This window comes from Falco rusticolus, chromosome 1 (assembly GCF_015220075.1).
Source record: "Falco rusticolus isolate bFalRus1 chromosome 1, bFalRus1.pri, whole genome shotgun sequence".
NCBI lineage: Eukaryota > Metazoa > Chordata > Aves > Falconiformes > Falconidae > Falco > Falco rusticolus.
Window position 1 is genome coordinate 954,088 of NC_051187.1, and position 19,857 is coordinate 973,944.

Below are 19,857 nucleotides of genomic sequence, written 5' to 3' on the forward strand. Positions count from 1 at the left end.
ATCTGTGCTTTCTTTTAGCTGAAATATTGCAGATGTAAGAGTCTAAATATTGCTGTTGCAGGGCCAGTTCAGTTTGATGATGTGCTCTCCACCAAGGAGAAGAGAAACAACTGGGAAAAAGATGTTGCAAACACAATTATTGTTCCTGAATTGGAGGTGAGAAACTTGCTGTATAAAATTTCAGCAGCTGTGTGCAGTTCAAAGTTGACTAACTTGGAAATCTGACCTGCTGTAGAGTATCTGTGCCACGCTTTTCTCCCAGCTATTCCTAAAGCCAAGCCATCTATGACACCACTGCAGGTTCACTTCAATTTGTAAGGGTCAACCAACTTTATTCTGTCTGTGGAAACGAGTATCTGAGACTAGAGTTGTGCTATGATGATTTTGTATAGCTGGAAGAGCAGAAGTGTCTCAGCTCAGTTGAATGTATTTGTCCAAGTGAGGATTAATTTGGAACAACTATATGCTATCTGCCTTCCCTGGCACCCACCACCATATACATAATCTCAAGAATGGAAGACCTGTGAGTTGCATGAACTGGAGAACTTTATGGTATAAACAGCTGTCTTGCAGTATGTTTTATATGCCTTTTCTAGGAGTTCATCTTCTGCTTTGACATGCTTGTGTCAATTGGTCATCATAGTGTAAGGGAAATAGACTCTAGTGGAGGTTCAACATGGCAGGACACTGCCAATTCTGATACTTTTTTTTTTTTTTTTAATGCAGGATTTGGATAAGAAACTTCTGAAAATAAATAGACAAATACAAAAGGATGAGAGAATTTCTTCCAATCCAATAGTGAAAATAGTGTATGGCGACCCAGTTGCTTTCCTGTCCCAGCTGCCAAGGGACAGTCACATACATCATTCCAAGATGTGGAGCTGCCGAAAGAGGGTTTCGGTGGAGAACTTGGGCCATGTAGTCCAGCAAAAGAATGCAAAGGACAATGTCCCTCTCCTTTGGAAGTTTCTGCAGAAGGTGAGTGTGACAGAGGGATGAGGGACCACGACGTTCAGAGATCAGTTTGCAGAATCACAGTCTGGTTGAGGTTGGAAGGGAACTCTGGAGGTAGTCTGGTCCAACCCTGCTCAGGCCAGTTGCCCAGGACTAAACCACTGCTGGATTATACAGTGTCCTTGTCCTCATAACTTCCTATAATCTTGAGAACTGCATGTGTAAAATATTTTTTCTTTTAAACATTTAAAAAGTAATTTCATAAAAGTATTCAAAAATGGTTTGTCCAACAACAACCTTACTCATAGACCCCCTTTCCTCTTCTCCTCTTCCAGGAAACAGAATTGAGGCTGGTTAAATTCCTACCAGAGATTTTGGCTCTGCAGAGAGATTTGGTGAGGCAATTTCAGAATACCGCTGATGTCAAACACTGCTCAATCAGAGACTTCCTCAACGAATGCCCCTCAGGTGAGAAGACTGCCAAAACTGTAATTAGTGAAACAAAAAGTGCTGGATAGTCCAGTTGAAAACAAAGGTGAAAACTTCTCTTGATCTTACAATCTTAAGCCCTCATATTTTCCTTTTAACTCCCATCCAAATGAATTGGAGACCTTAACCCTTGAGTTATGCTTGGAAAAGTCATCAGGTGTCTTTAAAGATAATTTAAGCACAGGAAGATTGTTCACAAGGGCTGGGGGCTCTGCTCAGAGATAGGCAAGTTAAATCCCTCAATGCAGCAGTGGGTACGTTGAATTTTCAAGCTCTGCCCTAGATCAGGGCCTGCCTAAAAGGTGGAATAGATGTCCTTCTCTTCCATTCATGAGCAGCACATGGGCATTTTGTGGCAACTCCTTCAATTGCACTTAAGTACAATTACTTACTTTTTTAAGTACTTACAGAAAAGTACTTAAAGGTTATGCAGAATCAGACTGAGGATCTATCTAGCCTTGTCACCTGGGCCAACAGTAGTCAGTAGTGGAAGAATACAAAGAAACAGAGCAAATGACTCTGATACAATTAGAGTGTTTTTAATGTCTGTTTAGTCTCTTTGCATCTCTTTGAGCTGTTGCCTAGAGTTCAGTGGTGTGCTTTGAGAATTCTTGTATTACAGAGAATCATGGTGTTGCCAGTGAAAGGTGTTTCAAGGATTTGTCTTTCTGTTATTCCTCAGATGTGATGAGGGACCTGTTACAGAGGAGAGTGAATGTGTTTCTGTCTGTTTGGAACAAGCTGAGAAGCTCGCTGGACACCAACGGTGAGTAGCTTTCTTTGCCAGCATTTTTTCAAGAGTGATGGAAGCGAGGGCTTGCCAGTTGCTGGACCACGCTCCTCTGCTACTCCTCTTTGATAGTTCACATTCCTCCCGTAAGTGATGCTGAGGCATATCCTCAGAACTGACCTTGGCCATTAAAGGTTTAAGATCTAGGTGCAAATAGAAGAATTTGTTTCCCTCTTATAGTATTCTCACCTGAACTTGCTCCCTTTAGTGCTTATATGTAATGGAAAGAGCACTGCTTTTCTCTCAGGTTCTATACTTTCTCCTGACCTGGGTCAGCTCAAGAGAGGCTTGGTCATCATGGGCTAGCTTTAGGCGGGCCACCTCAGGCAGTCTTCTCTGCCTTTTATTTCAGGGGAAATTAAGCTTCCTAAAGGCTACTGTGATGCTGACCTGACCCTGGACATCAAGCTTGAGGTCCTTCTGCCACGTCGACAGGGGCTGGGTCTCTGTTCCACAGCCTTAGCCAGTTACCTCATTGGTCTGCACAATGACTTTGTCCACTCGGTGAACAAACTCATCAGGGAAGACGATAGGTATGTTGCTATTCCAGCTAGGCATTTCTGGGGGCTCTGTTGTATGACCTGCTACCATGCAATCGGCTTTCCCTCCTTCATAAAGGCTCCTCGCTCTAAGTAGAGGCTCTTTTCTGTTCTGCAGGTACTTGATCAGTCCATCAGAAGTGGCTGACCTGCACTTGATCAGCTATGAAGTTGATAGAGACCTGATCCCTCTGATCTTGTCCAACTGCCAGTACAGCATGGAGAAGGGAGGGGAGACGTTGCAGGACTTTGATCTGGAGAGGATCCAGCAGCAAGTCATCAGCAAGTTCCTGCAGGGGAAGCCGCTCATCACCCTAACGGTAGGACAAGGCAGCTAGCTGTGTGTTCTGTAGACAGCTTCTTGGCTGATGCTGGAGCCCTGCAGAGGTTACTGCAGCTAGGCATGCACTGCAGCAGGGTAAGCGATGTTACCAAAGCTTTACAACCATGTGTTTCCCTCCTGACAGGGAATACCTACCCTTGTGTACAGGCATGATCGCAATTATGAACAGCTGTTTAATGATGTCAGGAATAAGCTGGACCAGGTGAGTTTCTGCATTGGAGGAAACAGGGCAAGCATGTGACCCCTGGCAATCCTGAGAAACGCTGGGTTTGTGTTCTGTCACTTGCCTTGTTCATCTGAAGGCTCATCTGCTAATCTCCCAGCATGCCTTAAGTAAGTACAAACTTGCCTTTTGTCAGTCAGGATTTAATGAGGAAAGGGATATAGTTAAATATTTTCAGTTTCCTAAATCAGGGGCTCTGCCATCTTCTACGACTTTAGCAACTTGAGCAGCAATAAGGACTGGCTCTAGACTAATACTAGCAACTACTTTGGCTTTGGTTTTCAGAGTGCTCTCCCCAGTTCTGTGATGAACATGATCACCGGGGAACTACAGTCCTACAGTGATGTCTGTGATGCTCTGTCTGTTACTGAAATTACCTTGGGATTCCTGTCCATGGCTGGAGAGAATGCCGAAATGCTTCTGACTGACTACATTGAAAATGTTCTGCAGATGGGTGATCAGACGAACCCTCATGTACTGCAGGTGAGTCCTGAGACCAAAGCTCTTGTTCTTACAGGGTAAATTCTACACTGGTTTGTACTAAATCCAGCCAGTCTGATCTCCAAGCTCAGCATTAGTTCAGCTTGAAAAATATATGTGATAGAATTCTCTCTCCACCATATTCATTGGTGAGGGGGAAACAATTTTCCCTTCCCCTGCAACCAGTGTTTGCAAGATGGAGCATCTACTAGCTTGTTGATACTCAATAGGTTCTTGCAAAACCCAACAGAGAAAAGTCAGGTGCAGGGTGAGTGCGGAAGGTGAAACTCTTCTCTGTAGATCCAGGCTCTTCTGTCAGCACCAGGAAGGAGAATTCTCAGTTGAGTGTCAGCATAACTAGTTGCAGTGCTAAAACTCCGAAAAGGGAGAACTTTCAATTATGAGTCAGCTTTCAGTGACACTGGCTTGCCTGGTGCTGAGCAGGATTGAAAATATCCCTTTACCTCTCAGAAGTGGTGTTGGGGGGAAGGTTTTATCTCCTAATGATGTGTGAAAAGAGGTCCTGTACCAGTGGCAGCAAAGGCACTGCGTTATAACAAGCATGTGTGACATAGCCCTATCACTTTCCCACTCTGTTTCGTGATACCAAAAGGATGGATTATTGAAGGCAAAATAAGGAAGAGAAAGAATTCGGTATTGCTTCTCCACCCAGGTTAAAAGGGCTCGGTGAGCTCCCTGCTGAACTCTTTGTGCTTGCATTGCGCTGCAGTTTTGACCTGCATGGGCAGGGCAGGGTGCGGACAGGTTCCTAAATACATCCCTTACATCCAGGTTCACTCCATATATCTGTTTTTCTTTCAGGCTTTCAGACGATGTCACCTAAAGCACAACATAGCACTATGGCAACTTCTCTCTACGCGCAAATCTGAGCAGCTTCTGCGCCTCAAAAGGGTAAGGTGCACTGATGACTTAGTGCCTAATCAGCTGTTTCCTCTTCGCAAAATGAAGTTGCTCAGATGTGTATGGTTGGTTGTTTTTCCCCTCACTGCATTTTTAGGATCCTTTTGTAGATGTCAGTACAGTCTACAAAGCTGAGCTCACTCCAGAGATGGCCAAGCTCCTCAACACCTTCCTTATCCACACAAGGCTGGAAACCTTCCTGCAGGAGCTCCATGAAATTATAATCTTGAAGCTGAGACGTGTCAAAGATGTGGATGAATTAAGACCCACGTGGAGGTAAGTTATGCAGCCCAAACCAAACACAGTTGTTATTAACTTGAGCTTTTCTGTCTCTGAAAATGCTTGTGATGGAAACTGTTCCCTTGGCAAATGACTGTCATGATTGACACAAAGCAGAATCATCAACATTAAGAATATGCAGCTAGTTCCAAGACACACTGCCTGTTTCTGGCACGTATAACTCTTAATCTTACACAAGTTATTTTAGGAACACTGCTGGAATATACCAGGAGCTGCTGTTCATGGGCGCTAAAGATAAATGCAAGCACTTCTGGAGTGGCTCAGATGAGGACACTTGGCTTTCCATGCGCACAGCTTGGCCCTAACAGCTTGGTTCTGACCTGCAGCCTCCCATTTCTGGGTCCTTTAGCCTCTCTCTAAATCTGACTGCCTGTTTAATCTTTCTTATTACAAGAGACACGTGTTAAAACTCTGTACTTAATATTAGTGTACAAAATATTATGTGGCAGTTGTAGTTTGCGGTACATTATCTATTAATACTACTTTTGCTCTGTTTTCTAGCCTGAAGGAATCACTTATTCCTTACCTTGACGAAAAAGACTCTGAGTTGGCTACAGAGCTGCAGGAGCTGTTCCCAGATGAGATTCTTCTCTCTCACGCTACTGCTACATGGCGAGCAGCTGCGCTCTTCAAAAGGGAGTGCTGGGAGGTCTAGGGCAGGCCTGCGCGCCCCCCCCACTGCCGTGGCCCAGGGCCTTTGTGCCACAAACAGAGGGTCTTGGGGCAACTCTGGAACCTGGGCGAGCTGTTTTTTGGGGGTTGGGTGTTTGTTTTGGGCTGTGTTTTTACTGACTCCAGTACCAACAGCATGAGGCAGAGTCTGGGTGCATTCATGCAGTGGAAGGATGGTGGAGGAACAGAAGGCTGCGTGGCAAGGCAGAGACTTTGGAAAAAAACTGCCTGAAAAAGATGAAGGATTTTTTTTTTTTTAAAAAAAGCATCATTCTGTGATCCTGGGAAAGGCTTTTTTTTTTTTTTTTTTTTTTGCAACCTGCATTCATTTTGCCACTGGTTGTCTCGGCCTGGCTCCCCTGGCTGCTGCTGGGGGTCCCCTCTGTCCTGTCGCCGGGGGCTCAGCACCGCTGCGGAATCGGGGCCGAGCTGGCAAAGGGCCGGGGCGCTGCCGCCCCCGGGCTCTCCCTCCCGCCGCCCGGGAGGCGTTTCCTAATAAAGCTGTTTCTCGAGTCTCGTCCCGCCTTGTTCCACGCCGCGCCCGGAACGGCCGTTCGCCGCCTGCGTTCCTGGGGGGGGGCGCGGCCGCGGGGCCTTCCGCTAGCCGCCATGGCCGAGCCGCCGCCGCCCGCCACGCTCCGCCGCTGGGAACGGTAACGGCGCGGCCTGCGCATGCGCGGGGGCGGTGGCCATGGCAACCGTGCGCGGGGGCGGCCCGCGCCTCCGGCCTGGGCCTGCTGCGGGAGGCCGCGGGGGTCCCCCGTCGCTTCCTCTGGGGGTCCCCTGCCCTTCCGCTACCGGGGCAGGCCCGGGGTGCCCTGCAGCCCCACGGCCCCCTTCACCCCGCGGTCCCCTACCCTGCCGCCCCACGGCCCTCATGAGGCGACACGCACAGAGCAAGGGCAGTTGCATCCCCCAGAGGCAGCAGAGGGGTTCCTCTGTCCCCACAAGCCCTGGGGTCGGTTGGGAAGAGCCCCCCGGTCTTCCGCCCCCGCGGTTGGGGCCATGGGGGCAGGGATGGTGCCAGGCCGCGGTGCTGGGCCTGGAGCTGGGGAGGACGGGCACCCTCCTCACGGTGGCTCTGTGGTCTTTCACTAGAGAGCAGGCACGGTTGAAAACCAGCGTGGTAGAGGAGGACACTGAGGAGTGGCAAAAGGATTCACGTTTTACAGGACTGGAGAGAGTGGGAGGTGTGGACTTATCTTATATCAAAGGAGATGACACCAGCGCCTGCGCCTCCCTGGTGGTTCTCAGCTACCCAGCTCTTGAGGTAACAGCACGGGAACAGTTTCACCCCTTCCGTCCAGGTGTGCGATAACAGTTTTTATAGAACACTTAACACAGAGGCTGTTACCTGCTGTGCCTCTGCCTTGCAGGACATCAGTAAGTTATCGCATGTATGTTCAACAAAGCCTCCGACTGTTGGCAAGAAAAATGAACAGAGTAAAAAATACGTTTAAGGATTTGGAGAGAAGTTAAGAAAGATGTGATGCAAATTGCTCCTAATTGCAAGAGGTTTGTAGGATTACTGGGAGTTTACAAGGTGCAGAGAGATAGCTTTAGTATGCGTTCAATTTAGTTGGTAAATCTAAAAATACCGTGATGAGATGTAGTCTGTGGTCAGGCACAAAAGGCTTTAGCTGGTTTAGGTATGTGTTGAAAATAATCAGTCTCACCCACTACCCAGAAGGAGACAAAATGGACCGTTGTTATTCAGTGCTGATTGAGAGGAAATTAAAGCATTTGTAGCACTCAAACAGCAGATGTCTTGTTTGGGAGTTCTTGCTAGGAATCAGCTAATAATATGGGATGTAACATGTAAAAAGCCTTTTCAAAACTGCTGAGAATCTCACATCCAACAGTCATTTTACTTGAATTAATAAAGATTTTTGGTCTCTTTCCCAGCTTTCAAAATGATATAAAAATTGTCTTTCACTGTAAAATCTATAACAAGCAGAGAAATAAAGTTTGATACTGGCTGCTGGGATTTTTATGAACTGAATTTAAAATCCTGCCTTGATTCTTGACTTGTCCTGCATGATTGTTTGGGGTTTTTTTTTTATTGGTCCTGTCTTACAGAGTGTCTTTTGGCCTATCCCTGCACAGAAACAGACACCCTTTGATAGTGCTCTGACTAGGTGAACTCTGAGGTGCCCCCACTGTCTGTTAGAATAGCTGCTCTAATTTTGTTTCGAAGACTTCACTCTCAGGCAGGGTATGATAGGTGATGTCCAGCCCTCTTCTGTCAGCAAGTCCATTATCCATCCACTTCTCTGAGTGAGAGACTGACACAACCCGGTGGCCTTGGCTTTGTGGGAGAGATCCAGAAGCAGAGTATTTTTAAAAAAGATGAGAATAAGGGATATAAACCAGAGGAGATGCCTCTGAAACAGTCAGGATCTAACCAGCAAAGTCCTGAGGGTCATTGTCTCTGCACTGTCTTACTGCTCCCAGGTGCTGTATGAGGATTGCCGGATGGTGGCTGTGAGCGCCCCATACGTGGCAGGATTCTTGGCTTTCCGAGAGGTCCCTTTCCTGGTAGAAGCTGTTCAGAGACTTCAGCAGGAGGAGCCCAAGCTCAGACCTCAGGTGTGACATATTTCTTTGTCCCAAGTTGAGATGTCGTGAGGGTACAGGGTGCTGCTGAAAGGGGTTCTTCTCTCTCCTGAGACTGTGGTATATGGCTGTTTTCCACTGGCAGAGCAGAAAGTGCGATGTCAGAGTTGTGTTGAGGCATCTATTGCCCTTTCCTGAGGGAGCAGGGATACTGAGCCCAGAACAGCCAGGCCTTGACCATGGGAGTCCCATTCTGCCTGCAGCACCAGTGAAAAGCGTTGCCAGCCGCTAAGAGCTCACATTGCTGATCATAAAGATATTTTCCAAGCTAAATGATTCTATGACTGTGATTTAGTCAGCTGTAGACACTACAGGAAGACACTTACAGAGAGGAGTAAAAGAACTGAGAGAGACTTCCTCACAGGGCCAGCATCACTCTTTGCTTATTGGAGTGGCTCTCAGTGCACAGGAAAAAAAGTTGGTTTTTTTCTTTCCTTTTTTTTTTTTTTTTTAGGTGGTACTTGTAGATGGGAATGGCCTGCTCCATCCAAGAGGTAGGACTTTACTGGAGAACCCTGGTCTCCAGGGTCCCTGTACTGCTGCTTGAGATTCCTGTTCTCTAGTGTCCTGCAGTTACAGTGACTTCTTGTTGGCAGGATTTGGTGTGGCCTGTCACCTTGGAGTCCTGACAGATCTACCGTGCATTGGAGTGGCCAAGAACCTCCTGCATGTGGATGGCGTGGTCAGGGATGAGCTGCACAGAGAGCAGGTTAGGCTAGGCTGGGAATTTTATTTCCACTCTTTAATATGTGGCTGTCCCAGTTCTCTTGGGATGTAAGTACTTCCTAACAAACTGATCTTGTGTGTGTTTATCCCTAGATTCGTTCCCTGCAGAGGGGAGGAGATACATTCCCACTGACAGGCACATCAGGGAGAGTCCTGGGCATGGTAAGCTGTGGGAAGTTTCCTATTTGCTTGGCCATCAAGTCTTCCAGCTTTTTGTAGCTGAGAGCACTGGAGAATGTTGTCTCTAAAGTGGGACTGTCTCAGTGATGTTAGTTCAGTGTGAACAGGTATCTGGTAATGCTGCTTTCCCCTTTCTGTGAGCTCAGACATTTGTAGAAGGAGTTGGCAGTTCAGGTGTTGGATACGTTCACGTTCATGGCTATGGCATCTGAGGTGCTGTGCTCCAGCACCCCCGTTCATGAGCCGCAGTCAAGGAGAGGTGCCAGTTCTGTAGCAGCTTGCCAGGATGCAGTATGGGAGCAGCTGGCTCAGAAGTGTGCTGCACAGGAAAGGGGCAGGTGTACAAAAGTTCCTGCGTCTGGTGTTACTTCAACATAGGCTGTATTAGCAAGTCTCTCTGCTTCCCAGAGCAGTGTGAGGCATTTTAGGAGGGGCCACAGTGGTCTGTAAGGGCAAACAGTCCCTATGAGGAGATACTGGGAAGTAGAAGAGGTTCAAGAAGGCTGGGGGTTGCCAAATATGGAGCCACCATCCCACCTTCTGAAGGCAACTGGCTAGCTTATAATTCATCTGCCACTCTGTATTTGTTAAAATAAGCCTCTTAAGTATTTGATTTTTCTTGTTTCTGAACGCACAGGTCCTGCGTAGCTACAACAGCTCTAAGCCGCTTTATATCTCTGTGGGTCACAAGGTGTGCCTGGAGACAGCTGTGCGCCTGGTCAAGTCCTGCTGCAGGTACCGGATCCCAGAGCCCATCCGTCAGGTACAAAAGCAAGGGAGCTGAGGAAGGGGAAGGCAGGCAGTGGAGGGGGCTGTGGTTGCCAAGCCTGTGGTGATATTTTGGAGCCTCAGTTTTCTACTGACTCCAACTGGTGTTCTGCAACTGGCACCCTTGCTGGCCTGTTTTCCCCAGCCTGCTGTGGTGTCATTTACAGGTCCTTCCTTACTTCTTGCTTGTTCTTATGACACAGTGCCCAGAAGCACACGCAGCCCTTACTGCAGACCCAGCCTGCCTGATTTCTTGGTTCCTCTCTGCAGGCAACTTTTGTGATGCTGGTGTTAATACACGGGAGCTGGAAATGCAGTTTTCCTGGGCACTTTGAGCCTAGCACAGACTGCAGTGCTGCTCCTTTGGGCTTTTCCCTGCTACTGCACTCTGTAAGAGCTGCAGCTCTGGGCGGCAGCCAGCCAGTAGGTGACAGCACTGGATCACCGTCAGTGAGCCCAGCTGCCACAAAAGGCTCAGTTTCAGACTAATTAAATCACAACGGGGCTTGAGGAAAGGATCCGGAGAAGTGTAAAGCCTCTGGGACTTCTGGCCTGACAAGTGCTTCCCTTCTCTCAGGGTCACCCTGCTGTTGGTGGCTCAGGCAGGCCAGACCCAGCGACTGCCCAGGGAGCAGAGCCTGCTCAGATACCCATGTCGGTAACGTTGCCCTGGAACACGCCGTTCGCTTTGCTGCACTGCCTGCTTGTCAGGTGTCTGGCCACCTTTGCTCTGCAGCTCCTCGGCGCAGCACTGAGGTGATCCTGCTGAGGGCCGTTACAGTCTCTGCACACAGGAGCTTCTCATTGGTACTGCAGTGTTTTCTGAAAACAGAGTCTGGAGTCTGTGGTTATAGACCAGACAAAAATCTAACACCTTAAGAGCAAAACAAACCTTGAAGTGTCCATACCAGAACTGGAGTTTCTGATCTCATAAACCACTGCCTGCCAGACGGTAGTAGGCTGATAGATCTTCTTATGTAATCTCTTCCAGCAAGGGACAGATGTCTCTGCAGAGCTCTGAGCTAGCTGTGCATTTTGGCATGTTCAAAGGAAGGGGGAAAAGCACTCCCTTTGGAAACAAAAAGGTGTCTTGGAGCTTTTCATCACCCTCATTTCATTTCAGGCTACCTCCAGTGTTTGTGTTCTGAGACTCTTCCAGTTCTCTGACTGCGACCTTTATTTAGAGTGATGGATTGAATGGTTGTCACTTTCCTTAAAGAGAGAATAAAAATCCAAAAGGGAGTGTGTTTACTATAGAGATAGAGGAACGGCAGGAGATAAAGACACTTAAACGTTTCCATAGGACTTCTCCCTGGCATAGTTCCTCTGTATGGTAACTATCACGGATTCTGACATAGGACAGTGCTGGAAGCCTCAACTCTTGAGCTCTGAAAGCTGGAGTTAGGAAGTAGAAGGCTGTGGAGAATTCTGCCACAGATGGCTGACTTGGCCTTTTTGCTATGTTGTGTCCCCAGAACAAGCTTGCAGACCTGATGGGTAATGTGCTTAGAGCTTTCCCAGTGTTGTGAAAGACTTCTGGATCATGAGCTCTTAGTTTGTGTGTTCTGGTAGTCCTAGAAATATGTTCTTAAGATACCTCAGCTGCCCATACCTTCTTGAGGCTGTGTTTACGGTTTGTATGAAGGCAGTATTATGCTGCAGCGTGTGTAGGTGTAGTGCTGTGCAGCTGTTAGGGGAACTGGCCAGTCTCTGTAGGGTATGCTGTGTTTCTTGGGCATGCAACAGCATCTAGGCAGTGATCAGAAATGGTTTGATTTGCATTCAGCCCACAATGTGGTCGTGCTGCCAAAGGAACTGTGGCTGTGATGCAGGTGAGAGAAGGGATCTTTGAGAGAAAGCAGAGGGAAGTTTGTTGTCACCTACAATCAGTATTTACATCCCACTTAGTCCTTACATCACATGTAAGTGCAAGGGCAACCTGGGAGAATTTTGCTTGCCTGAGGGTGATCTCTGCTGAGCCAGCTTGTGAGATTCTGAGGTTCTTCTGCAGAGATTTTGTCACTTGGAGCTGCCCAGACAGGGTTTGAAGGAGGCAGGAGTTGTCATCCCAGAAAAATAAGCAAAGCATTCAAACTGAGAGGCACTGGAACAATACCAAGCCCTCCTGAGAGCAGCTGCCCTTGCTTACTTCTGGCAGAGGTCAGAACCCCTCTCAGGTGTTTGCCCACGCTTCAAGCCAGCTCACACCCAGGATCCCCATGCACAGCGGGGAAACACAAGCTTTTAGCACTCTCCAGCTGACAAGGACTGCGCTGGGACTGATTCTTCTGCTCTCTCCCTGTTTCAGGTTCCTGGTTGGCTGCACACCAGCCTCCAGCTCGCTTGTTGATCCTTTTAGCTCCAGCTGGCACCTTGCCCAGCTGGTTCCTGCTGGCTCAGGACGTGGCTGATAGGACAGCCTGATGTTGCCTCAGCCCATCAAGAAGGACAGAAGTAGGCCTGCCCAGAGCTGTGAATTTCTGCAGGTCACTTCATGTGAAATACTAAACACTTGCCCATAGGAGAACTGAGAAATAAGCCATCATCCCTCTCCTCAGTGTGCATAGCTCCTGCTGCCCAGCAAGGAAATCAGCAACTGATATCCTGAAACTCTTAAGTCCCTTTGGATGTACCACTAACTGCAAGCTTGCTGTGTACACAGAGATCACCACTGCCCCTCATAAAACAGGCAAAGCAACAGTTCCAGACCCTAATGCCAGCACTAGTCCCCTCTGAAAATAGAAACAATCTGTGAGGATTATTACGGGACAGTTATCCATCTTATTGATTAGCCTCTTGGTTAATACGCTGGGTTAAGCTGTCTCTCAGCAGAACATGGGTGGGGTTTTTCTTCCTTAGAAAAGTGGTTTGAAGATGTGACTCTTGCTACCTTGGTCTCCCAATAGGGACTCTATTGAACAACCTCCTTCCCTTGTTATAAAATACATCACGTAATCTCTTATCCTGGAGTGATCAAAGTTATTTGTCAGTTCAGTTATGAAACTGTCCAATTATAGAGCGAAGGGGAAAAAAATCTCCCAAACAAACCACACCTTGTGTAACTATTTTTCATTCTCGAGCCTGCAGAATCGTTAAGCAGTTGTGGAGCTGCGTTTCCAGTGGTAAGCAGGCAGAGCCTGCACCTGAGAGGTCTGACTAGGAGCAGCAAGGATGGGAGGGGTGGTGGGAAGCTTCTTGAGGTGCGGGAGAGACTCTTCAGAAGTAGCATAGCGATAACAGTAGCAAATGCTTCAAGGACAGTCACTGGGGATGCGTTAACCCACTTTATTAGCATGATCATCATATGCTGTGAAGCTTTTCCAGCTGGGAAGGTCACATACTGCTTTTTAAGTGGAGAGAGACACTCTGCCTTTGAGGTGGGGCACAGCAGCTGTTCTAAAATGTCATAGCATAGCAGTGTTTTTGAGAAAGGTAGTTTCTAAAAAAGAAAAAAAAAACTTTGAGGGAATGTAAAAGTCAACTGCCAGTTCTTAAAAGTTGTCCAAGAGCCCAGGATCTGCATGCTTCTGATAGCATCTAAGTCTTCTGCGAGTATGGTGCAGCACTGGAAAGCTGAACAGTAACACTTGCGGGGGACAAGAACATCCAGTAAATGTCCAGCAACGCTTTCTTCCAGCTCTTAGGATTTCCGTTGCTCTTCTTCCTGCCCCACTCTGGCCACATGTTGTCCTGCGTTGCTGTTAAGACACAGCAATCTAATTTTCCTAGTGAGCTCAGGAGGACTCCTGTCACAGGATAGTGTTATCAGAAGAGGAAGGGAGGAACTGGACACTTGCATGAGGATGACTTTGATGAGGTGATGGCTCCAAGCTCAGTTTCAGATGAGGAGGGCAGTGAATTGTGAATTTTGTAGAGCCTCAATGTTACTCCTTTTGGTTTTGGTACTGGAAAGCAGAGCCTAGCGCATGGATATGGCCTGGCATGTAATTTGCTCCTGTTGTCTTCCTTGTCAGTTTTGCCTTTGGACTGCAATAGAGCCAAGGATGTGTGTCCTGGTTTCGGCTTGGATAGAGTTAATTTTCTTCCTAGTAGCTGGTGCAGTGCCGTGTTCTGGATTTAGTATGAGAATAACTTTGGTAACACGCCGGTGTTTTAGTTGTTGCTAAGTAATGCTTACCCCAAGTCAAGGACTTCTCAGTTTCCCATGCTCTGCCAGTGAGGAGGGGCACAAGAAGCTGGGGGGGAGCAGAGCCAGGACAGCCGACCCGCACCAGCCACAGGGATATCCCACACCATAGAGCTCAGTATATAAACTGGGGGAATTGGCTGGGGGCTGCTGATCGCTGCTCAGGGACTGGCTGGGCATTGCTCAGCAGGGGGTGAGTAACTGTTGTGCATCACTTGGTTTTCTTGGGGTTTATTCCTCTCTCTCTTTTTGTTATCTCCTTTTTCATTACAGTTATTATTATTATTACATTTTACTTTATTTCAGTTACTGAACTGTTCTTAACTTCACAGGATGGGTTTTACCTTTTTCCAGTTCTCTTCCCTATCTCACTGGTGGAGGGGAATGAGCTATCCGCTGCATGGTACTTAGTTGCTAGCTGGGGTTAAACCACAACAACGTGCTTGTGTCTTGTCTCTGTTTGCTTTTAGTGGATGTTTTAACCTGCTTTAGCTGCGTAATTACCATCACACAGCCAGCTCATCAGGCACATAGGCAGGATGAGCCAGGCTCTTGCCTAGGGAAAAGGATATGCAGTAGACGCGTGGTGTGGTTCTCCATCTGTTGCTGCATCATAGAACTGCTGGAACAGAGGAAGGAAAGGGATGGGTACAGGAATGGGCAAGGCCAGCTTCTCTCATTTCATCCCATGTGCTCTTGAGAACTTGCCTGCTGGATCACCAGATTCCCAAACTCTTCACAGCCTTCTCAGTGTTCCCCCTCTCCATTTACAGTTTCCTGTGGAGGGCAGAGTCCTGTTTCTCAGCTGATTAGTGACCAGAAAAGTTAATCCTTTGGGAACATCACAGTGTCACAGGTATAAAGACCATGGATGATCTTGGAGTGCTGTGAGCCAGACTGCAGCCTGCACCTGCTTGCAGTGCCAGTGGGAGTCCCTGTTAGCATAGTCCTGGGACACAACTTCTGTTTCACTGAGTATACAGTGAAGGTTATTGCAGCAGTTTCTGGGGCATTCTGCTGCTCTGGGACTTGTCAATAAAATACTCCAGTAGTTCCCCACCTGTTGAGGAGGGATCTATGAGCCACTGTCTCATGCTAAACTGCCTTGCAGTGCCGCAGAGATCTGCGCTCACAACCATATGGTTTTGGCACACCCAACAACTTTTGGGGTACCAGGGGATGTACTGCTTTTGTGCATCATTATATGCTGAAGGATTTTGGTAGCTTTGAGCAAAAGCATTGAAGAATATCACAAGAAATAGAAGAGTGGACAGAGTCCTGGGCTCAAGGGGAGTAATTTTTTTAGGCATCTTTACCTGTGAGCATTTTGCTGATGCACAGGAGCTCCTCAGCGTTACGAAGACCTGCATGTAATCATGGCATGTGATCCCTTTATGGAGTGAGGGTGGTGGACCAGCACTTCTTGGAATGTCTCCTCTTGAGGGAAGAGTTACCTTGCCCTCAAATTTCTAACAAATCTATCTTTCATCAAATAGTGATGAGCTGTTGCTGGTGAAGGAGCTTAGCTGCTCGTTACATTTTCCTGCACTGCATTTGGACCTGCCTGCATGTGGAAGAACTCATTTGGGTTGGTTCGAAGGATGAAAGCACTAGATCACTCTCAGACTTCCGAGTCTCCTCCAGCCTGGCTCTGCTGCAGGGTTCTTCAAAGGGGTTGCAGTGTAGAGATAAGGCACAATGGAGAAGCAGCCCATCACCACAGCAACTCTCCCTTTGCCAGTGAAACTCTCCCTTTGCTTACTAAGCCTCTGGAAATCCTTACTGTCACTTCCCTGGACGATGAGGAGGGCATCTTAGGAGCTATTGTGCAGTGTAGGTGTAAGGTAAGGGATTCTAGCTGGGTCAGTGCTTGCCAGAAGGCTCACTGCCCTGCTGTGTGTGCTGGAAGCCTGTGTGAGGTCATCCTCTGGGTCCCATAGGAACCCTTGGTGAAGGGTGATGCACTCAGCTGTAGCCGGCACTTGTCGAGGAAGCCCAGTCTAGGTCCTGCTTTGGCTGTTCATCCTGCTGTGTTTGGGGTAGGTCAGGGCTGAGCAGACCTTAGGCAGCAGCTGGCAGGAACTGTCTGTGCCCGCTGCCTCACCTGCTTACTCCTGTGAGAAATGAAGGGGCAGACAGCAAGGGTTCAGCGAATGTCATTTCTGCTTCTGAAAGGGACTGTACTCCAGTATGGCTGGTCCATGACCCTCTTATTTCTTCTTTTTAAGCCTTCATTCTCCCAAGCAGCACGCAGTGAGGCACAGAAACCAAACAAGGAAAGAAGCGTGCAGGTTCCTTTTTGCTACACAGTCATACAAAAGCTGTTTGTGATGTACTGACATCAGGGCATGCAGGGGCATACGGAGATAACAAAGGGGAGGTACCAAGCAGGCTGATCAATCCATTTTCACTCATTTTTCTCCTTAATTCCAGGCTGATATTAGATCAAGGGAGTATATTCGGAAGCAGCTGTGTTCACCGCTGGAGGTCGTATCTTCTGGGCCCGAGAGGTAGGTGTGTGGGCAGCCCAAGCAGCTGCCTCTCCAAAGGGGATCTGCTCATGTAATGATCTTCAGTAATGGCATTAAGTGGACAGACGGGGTAACAAGGTGAGCTCAAGTGACATCAGGACATATGCTGCCTCCATAAAGGGTGATTTCTGGTGATTGTAGCCGTGGTACTTAACACGTTTCTTCCACAGAGCACTGTGTCCTAGGCTGGGGAAGGTCGCTGGGGATTTGGTCTGTTTCCAGTGCCTGCGATAAGCAAAGCACTAACGCCTACAGGTGTGGCATGAGGGTGAACAGAAATATCTTGCAGGGAGCTGGTTCCTGCCCCCAGAAAGCAAGGGGAGGGTCAGACACCCCCACTTTTACATAATGTAGACCAGAGACTGCTCTGTTTGTCGGTTTAAATCCTTAGCAAGTCCACCAAGGCGTAGGAGTTCCATGTGGTGTTGCTCTGCTGCCGTTTCAGCATAGTTCATAGTCTGTTGTAGGATTCCCCCAGACCCACACCAGTACCAGGCTGGACAGATACTAGATAGTCCTGCTGGAAGAGCTGCTTGGGGATGAACAAAAAAGCCCACTCTGCTCTGAGGGTCCTGATGGACCAGAAAGATTGAAGGCAGCTCTTACAGATTCCTTAGGACACCTGGATCGTGCAACTTACCATGCTCTGCTCAGCTCCTCTGTTCTTTGAGTCATTCAGCCAGAAGCAGAAGGGGTTTTCTCTGCTCTTGCAGTGGCAGTTGCACAGCGTGGCCAGGCCATGGGGGTACCCCTGTGCAGTGCCAGACTGAGTGTGCCCCATTTGTGCTAGAGCTTCATCTCTGATACCTTCCTGCCATGGCAGATGCTAAAGCTCACACAAAGGCTAGCAAGTTTGGGGGTCTGTGCAACAGAAAACCCAAACTTATCCATTTACGGCCATATATATCTCATAACCTGCATATCTGAGCCCCTTACCAAGTCACATAGTTATTTGCTCTTCTTGGTTTCTGCTGTTGGTTTTGGTTTTTTAAGTCTGTGACCCTTCCTTGTCTTTGTTTCTAGCAGAAAAAAAGAAGCTGAATTGGATGATTAGTCTGATGCCAGAAGAAGGTGCAGGGCTCCTTTTCACTGGATCCTCTCCTTCACCGAGACTGTGGATCTGTCAAATGCAACAGCCAAGTGCCCCCCCCAGGGGAGAGTAGTGCAAGGCCGTGTCAGTCAGGACAGCACCAGCCACTGTGCGTAGTTCTGGTGGGCTGGCAGAGCAGCTTCTGTTCAAGGATAATGTTTGGAGTTTACTTCTCAGGGCTGATTTTTGAATGTTGTAAAAATGTTTGTGTAAGCAAAGATGTACTTTTAAGTTTGCCGTGACTTTCTTGAGTACTTGGGCAGTTGCAGGAGGTGATGTACAAAGAGATGCTGATGCACTTAACATTGTTACAAACTGTAGAGCTGGCCTTTGGCTCCCACCACACCTCTGTGGCACAGAGACTTCCCTTCTCATCAGTTTTGGAACAGCTTCCACCCAGCCCCTGCAGCCTGTACTCACATCCACAGAAGCCCAGTGCGCAGCTCCGGCTGGTCCTGACAGACGGGCAGAGGATGCTGTGTTTCAGGTGGGCGTGTGACTCACGAGGGAGGGGACGGAGCCAACAGTCTGCTTGTGGATTTTGGAAAAGGCTCGGAGGTCTGAGCTCCAGAACCTGAGAAGATTTCTGTCTCTTTGGTGCCAGTGGCTTCTGTGTGCCTGCTGCCTTGGTGGCAAGCAGTGGCTGCCAGCCCTCGGGTCACTAGCTGTGCTGGGCATGTGGTGCTCTCCCATTGCTGGTCTTGGTGGGGACTTGCTCTGCATTGCCGCTGAAGCACAGCTTGGATGGAAGAGCATTATGGTACCTGGACTCGCTCAGTGTTGCTGTCATGCCCTGTGCAGTGAGGGAGGCAGGGGGCTCAGTGCAGACCAGCTCTTCCTGAAGGAAGGATCATCTCAGGGGAAAGGAGAATTTCCCATCAAGGAGAATGGGGAGGGAGGTCCTTCCTAATATACAAATCAGTACAATCAATACAATCCACAGATCCCAGGCTTGAGGTTTTGAAGGCTGAGTGGACTGGGAGCACTCGTGTTAGGTCAGGAAGAAGCTCTCTGTGCCCAGTACGCTTGGACCAACACCCATTGATTAAGCCATTTGTGAAGCTTTGCTTTAGCAGCAGAGTACAGAACAAACAGTTTCTATCCCTGAATCAATACAGCAAGTCTTGTCCAATTTGCAGGGCTAAAGCTTTTCCTCCAAAGGTGTGGGTTCCTGGTTCTGTTTGGGAGGTCATTCCTGGCTATTTCCAAAGCACAACAGGAGCAGATACAAGAGTTCTTGAACACAGCCAAAACTCTGGCATATTGATTTCAAAAACCATGGCTGTGTGAGATTTTAGCCTGAAGAGAAGGGATGTTTTCCTGGGGTTGGAGAGAGGTGCTCAGGGTCAGGACTCCTGTGGTCTGTTTTAAATGCTGCCAAGCACTTTTGCATAAATTTATCTCACAGCTTTTGTGCTCCTTTCTTGCAGCTACCTTGGTCTTGGTGCTGCTTTGGGTATAGAGGACATTCAGCCCCTTTTGCATGTCTGTGTGGCATCTGCGAGACTGGAGTCTGGACTGGTTCCTCCTTTGGTGCTACGCCCTGAGACCGGGTGGGAGAAAGGGCAGCAGTGCCAGGCTTGGCTCCCCGGGGCCTGGCTGGGGAGCTTTGTCGGGCTGGTCCTTGGGAGTGTTGAAGAGGGGGACGGGTGCTGACAGGGTGCTTCCCAAAAAAACCCTTGCTGATTGATATGTTTTAAAAGACAAAGCCAGAAGCAGCTGCAGTTTTCAAGCCCCGAGAAGGAGCCTGCTGTCTCCTGGGGAACCTCAAAGCCATTTTCACATGGGAGTTTGTTACGTGGGTGGACAGAGACCAGGAAGGGAAAAACGTCGCAGTGAAAGTGTGCTCCTTTGATCCCGGTGATGTGCGTGGGATTGGAGGGGCCGCCTGACAGGCCAGGGTAAGAGGCAGCATTTGGGTTTGTTTCTGACAGGGGCTTTGGCAGGGGACGGGATGCGGGAGGCTGGTGGGCAGCCCTCTCCGGCTGGGGGGACATGAGGGCAGCCGCCTCGCCTGGCTCCCAGTGCCACGGATGCAGCACCTCTTCTGACACTGCCCTGGCCCCCATCTCGAGGGAGCATGTGGAG

The 19,857-nt window shown here is 48.5% G+C and overlaps 2 protein-coding genes across 9 annotated transcripts in view; both read left to right on the forward strand.

Moving 5' to 3' along the window:
• RNF213 (ring finger protein 213) overlaps positions 1-6,223 on the forward strand; it is a 55,023-nt gene extending 48,800 nt beyond the window's left edge. For 2 of the 5 annotated variants that reach the window (XM_037403566.1, XM_037403576.1), the window contains 11 exons: positions 62-156; positions 727-978; positions 1,290-1,422; positions 2,126-2,209; positions 2,586-2,766; positions 2,891-3,092; positions 3,240-3,317; positions 3,624-3,821; positions 4,641-4,730; positions 4,837-5,015; positions 5,541-6,223. In XM_037403566.1, the coding sequence (XP_037259463.1) occupies positions 62-156; positions 727-978; positions 1,290-1,422; positions 2,126-2,209; positions 2,586-2,766; positions 2,891-3,092; positions 3,240-3,317; positions 3,624-3,821; positions 4,641-4,730; positions 4,837-5,015; positions 5,541-5,694 (1,646 nt within the window). In that variant the 3' untranslated portion in view covers positions 5,695-6,223. The other 3 variants (XM_037403586.1, XM_037403603.1, XM_037403595.1) reach the window with 2 other exon arrangements.
• A 32-nt stretch (positions 6,224-6,255) lies between these two features.
• Positions 6,256-18,012, forward strand: ENDOV (endonuclease V). Of its 4 annotated transcripts, XM_037403754.1 has the most exons (9): positions 6,256-6,364; positions 6,810-6,981; positions 8,166-8,300; positions 8,782-8,821; positions 8,924-9,036; positions 9,147-9,215; positions 9,871-9,996; positions 16,582-16,658; positions 17,703-18,012. In XM_037403754.1, exons 1-9 carry the CDS (start codon positions 6,321-6,323, stop codon positions 17,731-17,733), a joined length of 807 nt encoding a protein of 268 aa, XP_037259651.1. In that variant the 5' UTR covers positions 6,256-6,320; the 3' UTR covers positions 17,734-18,012. The 4 variants fall into 4 exon arrangements, with proteins under 4 accessions (XP_037259651.1, XP_037259640.1, XP_037259632.1 ...); XM_037403735.1 differs by lacking the exon at positions 6,256-6,364 and having other exon boundaries at positions 6,413-6,981; positions 17,706-18,012; XM_037403725.1 differs by lacking the exon at positions 6,256-6,364 and having other exon boundaries at positions 6,415-6,981.
• Positions 18,013-19,857: the final 1,845 nt, after the last annotated feature.

Excerpts from the sequence above, each read along its gene's own strand:
- ENDOV (XM_037403725.1), top strand. The coding sequence starts at position 6,589 with ATGAGGCGACACGCACAGAGCAAGGGCAGTTGCATCCCCCAGAGGCAG. Across the intron at positions 6,982-8,165 it reads TCAGCTACCCAGCTCTTGAG|GTGCTGTATGAGGATTGCCG; the intron begins GTAACAGCACGG and ends TACTGCTCCCAG. Across the intron at positions 8,822-8,923 it reads TGGCCTGCTCCATCCAAGAG|GATTTGGTGTGGCCTGTCAC; the intron begins GTAGGACTTTAC and ends TCTTGTTGGCAG.